Source organism: Musa acuminata, chromosome BXJ3-7, assembly GCF_036884655.1.
Source record: "Musa acuminata AAA Group cultivar baxijiao chromosome BXJ3-7, Cavendish_Baxijiao_AAA, whole genome shotgun sequence".
Lineage (NCBI taxonomy): Eukaryota > Viridiplantae > Streptophyta > Magnoliopsida > Zingiberales > Musaceae > Musa > Musa acuminata.
The window spans coordinates 32619615-32626269 of NC_088355.1; the positions used below are offsets into that span (position 1 = coordinate 32619615).

At 39.1% G+C, this 6655-nt stretch overlaps 1 protein-coding gene across 1 annotated transcript; it reads left to right on the forward strand.

Moving 5' to 3' along the window:
- Positions 1-434: 434 nt before the first annotated feature.
- On the forward strand, positions 435-3368 carry LOC135643673 (phytoene synthase 2, chloroplastic-like). Its single transcript, XM_065160940.1, has 8 exons — positions 435-611; positions 724-814; positions 963-1507; positions 1589-1639; positions 2106-2278; positions 2358-2593; positions 2674-2866; positions 2941-3368. Exons 3-8 carry the CDS (start codon positions 1051-1053, stop codon positions 3103-3105), a joined length of 1275 nt encoding a protein of 424 aa, XP_065017012.1. The 5' UTR covers positions 435-611; positions 724-814; positions 963-1050; the 3' UTR covers positions 3106-3368.
- Positions 3369-6655: the final 3287 nt, after the last annotated feature.

Here is a 6655-nt window from a genome sequence, read left to right on the forward strand (position 1 = left end):
TGACACGTACGTCGCTTCAGAGGTGGGATGCGCGACCCGGCAATATCTAGTCTCGGACTAGAATGCCGACGTACGGGGCCATTTTAAACTGTAACCGCGAGGCAGGTAGAAGCGTGGGGAGGAGCCTTAGCGGCCTGATCGATCGGTCCGATTCAGACTCCTTGGTGGGAGAAGTGCGAGCTGACGTGGCTGATCCGTAACCCGCTTTGGATACGTATGTCACCGAGGCCGCGGGGGCCGCGACCGTCACAGCCGGCAACATTCAGTCTCTGACCGACAGGATAACGTGGCGAGGGTCGGTTTCGCCAACACGTTTGCCGCGACGTGATTCGTGACCTGGTCTCAGGACGATCGCCGCCGTCCTCCACGTGGCTGCTCCGCATTCGCCGTCGAGGCAATCCTTGTGATAACCCTATCTCTCGTCTTCCCTCTGCCTGCATCTTCGTCCTCTACGTGTCCTTTCCCACTCTCCTTCCCTCCCTCATCCACCCCCAACGCAACAACAAAAGCACCGCACCAAATGAGATTTTTCGGAGTTCTTTAGTCGAGGTCTGTTGCCGCACAGAAAGGAGGATCGCCTTTGGATGTCTGAGCTGAGACATAAGTCAGAGGTGAGTCACCCCTCCCCTGGAACTCTGCAGTACATACCGTAGATCACAGCTCTTCTCTATATCTTTAGATGGAGTAGCTCGGAATCTCTCAATGCTTTTTTGGATGATACAGGGGATTCCACCTTCTCAGTGGATTAGCAACGGTGTCCCATTGCTCGAGCTGTCGTTTCCTTCTGCATGCATTTATTGATTCTTGCTACCAGGTAAAGGATGGCGAATTGTGGGTTCTTTGACTTGTCTTTGGGTTTCCCAACTCCAACTTCTGTGTCGGAATTTTGTGTCTGAGGTTTCCTTCTTGAGAGAGAGATTCAGCAGAGAAGCTCAAGTCTTTCTTCAATTTCAACTTTTCAGGGAACATAAAGACTCCCAACTTTGGGAACATGGAATCTAAATGAAGAGTCTTCAGTGAGGATTGGTTATACGATCTTGCTCTTGCTTCATGGCGTGCCTGTTGCTACGGATGATTGCTCCTGCAGATATACCTGCAGGGCTTGGGTCTGCGGAAGCAATTCGAGAGGGAGATCGTTTCCCACGCAAGGCCTTCCGTCCAAGGAACAACAGGAATCTCTCGAGGAAGAGGCGAAGATGGAGTCTGCGATCACCCCATGCTGATTCCAAGTATGCTTCCTTGCGGTTTGATCCAGAGAGCGGGATGAACCTACCTCTAGTATCGAGTCTGCTAACCAGCACAGCAGGAGAGGTTGCAGTTTCCGCAGAGCAGAAGGTTTACAACGTGGTTCTGAAGCAGGCAGCCCTGGTGAAGCAGCAGCCGAGGTCGAGCACTGCGCTCGATGTGAAGCCAGACACGGTGATCCCTGGATCAGTGGGCTTGTTGAAGGAGGCGTATGACCGCTGTGGAGAAGTCTGCGCAGAGTATGCCAAGACCTTTTACCTGGGTGAGCTCCCATATCCGATTCGCACACTTCAATCTTAAGACATGAAATCGTCACGCATTTTACATGAAATCCTTCTTTTAGGGACGCTGCTCATGACCCCTGAAAGGAGGAGAGCTATCTGGGCAATCTACGGTAAGCATTCATGACCTTTTAACGGCAAGTTCGACGAACCCCAATCTTGTCGGGAGGAATCCTTCCATTTTGGGACAGTAGTTCATATCTTATTGCTTCTTGTTGCCAAACTGATTCATTTGAGTTTTCTCTCAGAAATCAGAGTTATTTCTGATAGAATTAACAGTCCGATAGAATACGAACAACAGTTATTTCTCGCTTTTGGCTTTACCTATCTAAAAAATAAGGAAAAAAGATGGCATTTTCCAAATCCAAGACTCATAATTAAAGCTGGAGTAAATGCTTGAACTATCTAAGAATCATAGCAGGCATTTGCAGATTTCTTTACCAGCTTGTTAAAACTGGAGCAGGGGAACTCCCGGAACAAAAGATTCCTCGAGTTTTTTGTGCTGCACAATACCGAAACATAACTTAGACACTACCCTGAGGTCCTCCTCATGATTACAAGAGTCATTACCTTTTTCAGTGTGGTGCAGAAGGACAGATGAGCTTGTAGATGGGCCAAATGCATCGCAGATCACACCAACAGCACTAGACAGGTGGGAGTCGAGGCTGGACGATGTCTTTGCAGGCCGGCCATATGACATGCTTGACGCAGCCCTCTCTGATACGGTTTCCAAGTACCCCGTTGATATCCAGGCATGTATCTGCCATACAAGAAGTGCAGTCTCTTTGCCTAGTAACGTGCGAGAAGTGTTGCCCTTGTTTCAATCTGCAGCCATTCAGGGACATGATCGAAGGAATGAGAATGGACTTGAAGAAGTCGAGATACAAGAACTTCGACGAACTCTATCTTTACTGCTACTACGTCGCTGGGACTGTCGGATTGATGAGCGTTCCCGTGATGGGCATCGCACCGGAGTCGAAGGCGACGACGGAGAGCGTTTACGGTGCTGCTTTGGCTTTGGGACTTGCAAACCAGCTCACCAATATACTCAGGGATGTTGGCGAAGAGTAAGTAGACATGATCCTCCGACTGTGGCTTTCTTCTTGCACGAGCAACATCAACTGACGAGCGAAAGCTTTTTGATCAGTGCTAGAAGAGGAAGGATTTATCTGCCACAGGATGAGCTCGCCCAGGCTGGGCTCTCGGATGAGGACATCTTCGGCGGCAAGGTGACTGAGAAATGGAGGAGCTTCATGAAGAATCAAATCAAGAGGGCGAGGATGTTCTTCCAGCAAGCAGAGGCTGGTGTGACTGAGCTCAATCGAGCTAGTAGGTGGCCGGTGAGTGGCCTTGTGCCAATGACTCCATCGAATGGCTTGTAGCTGAAAGCTTGTCATCTCATTGCCTGTTGCAGGTTTGGGCTTCTCTGCAACTGTACCGGCAGATCCTCGATGAAATTGAAGCCAATGACTACAATAACTTCACGAAGCGAGCTTATGTTAGCAAAGCGAAGAAGCTGCTGGCTCTGCCGGTGGCATACGGAAAATCACTCATCAGCCCATCTTCTCTGAGCCAGTAAAACTTAGCAAAAACATGAACATGATATGAACTGTGTGCCCTCTGCTACCATTCTGTGGAGTATGCACACACATCCAATATACATTGTATTGTGAGGATGCTAACAGCTTAAGTGGTGCCATCGAACTACAATATGCTGTAACTTGGCTCTTCCATTCTATTCATTGTCACATATGGTGTGGGATAGTGGAAGACGGTACGTTCCGATCGTAGAATTTATTGCGTGCATGTTCTTATCCTAATACTAATTCTGGATTCAGCTTATATGTTTTTTTCTTTATTTTTTATCCTTTTGAATAAAAAATAAACGGTAAAGACGTAATCTAATATGATATCTTCATAAAATTTATTGAACTAGATTTTGAATCCTCAATCCTTCATAAATATATCAGACCAATATCTTTAATGAAAATTTGAAGTCTTAAATCTTGATAAATGAGTATGAGATAAACATATCAAAGTGAATAACAATGCACATAATGATTTTTTTTGTTGGGTATAATGAGACCAACGCTTGAGAATTAATTAGTATTATATGATTCTACTTAATATATTATAGATTTGATTGAGTTTTGATTATAGTTGTCGGCCAATAAAAATAAAATTCACTTATGATAAAATTTTGTTTATGACTATTAGCCCATAGAAAGGAAATCCATTTATGATCTTGATGGGAGAGGCTTTCTTACTTTCTTATCTTAAACTCTCTGTGCTTACATATAAATAGACAAAACTTTCTAGGGGTTACACATAATATGAGATCTATTTTTAACCTCTTTGGTCCTATGAAGAATAGAAAGAAAGAAGAATCTCTTTGTAGATCGACATCGCTACAACTTCTGGATCTGACGATAATGCGTTTGCAGATTAAATAAATATTTTTTAAATAATATCAAAAATATATAATCTTGATCTTGATCTATCATTTATTTGATTTTGATTCCAGCATTAAATTTTTATACATAATAGTAGCATGGTTACAATTTTATGTTTATGGAGTTTGTTTTGAAATCAAATACTTTAGATCATAAAAGTATATCAAAACTATTTTGTATTTATTTTTTAGCACCTTTCACTTGCGGAAATGTGTTATTGATCTAGTTGTTTATCATGTCCATCTTAGTAGTCTTCTTGCAAGCGATACATTTTTTCTTTCATGGAGGATTTACAAATAACGGAAGGATAGGGGTATCACACGAAAGAATGTGCAGCATTGTTGTTGGTTGTGAATTAGTGCCTTTGTAAAATATCGATTTGAAAACTTTCGTTCGATGAAATCATGTTTAAATGCAGAGAGCAAGTGAGAGTAGTAGACAATCAATTCAATAAGTAATGATAATGAAAAGCAAAACATAAATGCAAAATGAGTTTATAGTGGTTCGATCATCGCGACCTACATCCACTCTTGATTCCTCTTCCGTCTAGGCCATCGGTGTACACTAACAATCTTTTTTCAACGGGTATAGAACAACTACCCTCTTATAACTCTTTTTCCTTTTCACGAGTTTAAGAGAAGACCTTTATAAGTCTAATACATCCCTTAGATAGAATTCTAAACTAATGAAGAAGAGGAGGAGACCTCTCAAACAATTTTTAAGATTATAACATTGATTCACTAGCATTTTTGTTCACTCTTTCTGATATCTAATTAGTAGGGAGGAGTTATAGGCCCCAAATGGCTTAAAAAACGAAGCCAAAAATTTAAATTTTCAGGTCTTCCAAGTATGAGTAGTACCACCCCTTGTGTTGGGTGGTACTACCGCTTGGCAGAGCCTTGGAGACGGGGCTCTAGCGGTACTACCGCCAGCCTGGGTCATACCACCGCCTGTCAGCATTAATGCTAGCGGTACCACCACCCAATTTGGGCGATACTACCGCTTGACAACTTAGAAAAGTGTGCTATTGACTTTTCCAACTCATAGGCGTTAGAAATAAAGCTATTAAGAAAAGTACTTTAAACATCCATTTTAAATAACTTAAAATTATTACAATATGCATAGGCAAGGAGTATCCTTATAGCTTCAAGTCTTACTACAGAAGCGAATGTTTCTTCATACTCGATACATTTTTCTTAGTTGAAACCTTTGGGTACTAATCTAGCATTGTTTCGAACCACGATACCAAGTTCATCTTGCTTATTCTTAAAGACCTATTAAGTGCTAATTATAAGATGGTCACTAGGTCTTGAAACAAGCATCCAAACCTTGTTTCTCTCAAATTGATTTAATTTTTCATGCATTACAAAAAATCATGAATCATCTTTAAGAGCATTGTCAATGTATTTAGGTTCAATTTGAGATAAAAAGATCACATTTGTATAAAAATTTTTAAAAGAAGAATGAGTTTAAATACCTTTTGATGTATCTCCAATAATTAGCTCCTTTCGATGTGTATCTATATACTTTTATTCCCTAGGCAAGAATTCTTTAGAAGTTTAGACATCCAAGTTGCTTGGAAGAGGGGGATTCTCATTTAAATTCAAAATGTCAAATTCAAAGTCATCTTGGAAGAGGGGGATTCTCACTAAAGTTCTTTTATTGAAAACATGATAAGCTTTAGAAATGAAGAAATATCTAAGAAAGATACATTCATCGGATTTTGCATCAAATTTTTTTAAGACATCCTTTTCATTTAAAATAAAGCATTTATAATCAAAAACTTTGAAATATGAAATATTATCTTTTATTATTTCATAATTAATAGAAATTTTTAGATAGGAAAGATCTTATAAGAACTCTATTCATGATATAACATGATGTGTTAATGGTTTCAGCTCGAAAATATTTGAGTAGATTATGTTCGTTTAGCATGGTTCTTGTCATCTCTTATAAACTCCTATTTTTTCTCTCAACAATTCTATTTTTTTATGAATTTCTTGGAGTAGAGAAATTATGGTTGTACGCATTTGAATAATAAAAATCTTAAAAATTATGAATTTTAAACTCATCACTATGATCACTATGAATAGACAAAATTATAAAACCCTTTTTATTTTAAACTAGTTTATAAAATTTTAAAAAATATTTAAAGCAATCACTTTTATATGCCAAGAAGTATGTCCAAATATATCTACTATAATCATTAATAATTATAAAAGCATATTTACTAACTCTTAGACTTATCATATCAATTGGTCAAAATAAATCTATATGGATTAATTGTAGTGGTCCAGAGGTACTTATTTAATTTTTAGATTTAAAGCTATTCTTTATTTCTTTACCTAGTTGGCATGAATCATAAACTTTATCTTTGATAAATTTAATGCTAGGCATTCCTCTTATGTGTTTTTTAGTTGTAATTTATGAGATTAGTTTCATGCTAGCATGATATAGTCTTTTATGCCAAAGCAAGTTTCATCACAAAAATCATCAAAATCAATAGTATACATATTATTAATTCTTAAGGCAATCATAGATTTATTTTTGTATGGTATTTCTATAATATAGATTCAAATTTGATATTATAACCTTTATCACATAATTAACTAATGTTTAGCAAGTTATGTTTTAAACCATCTACTACCAAAATATTTTTAATTAAGAGGTTTGCTT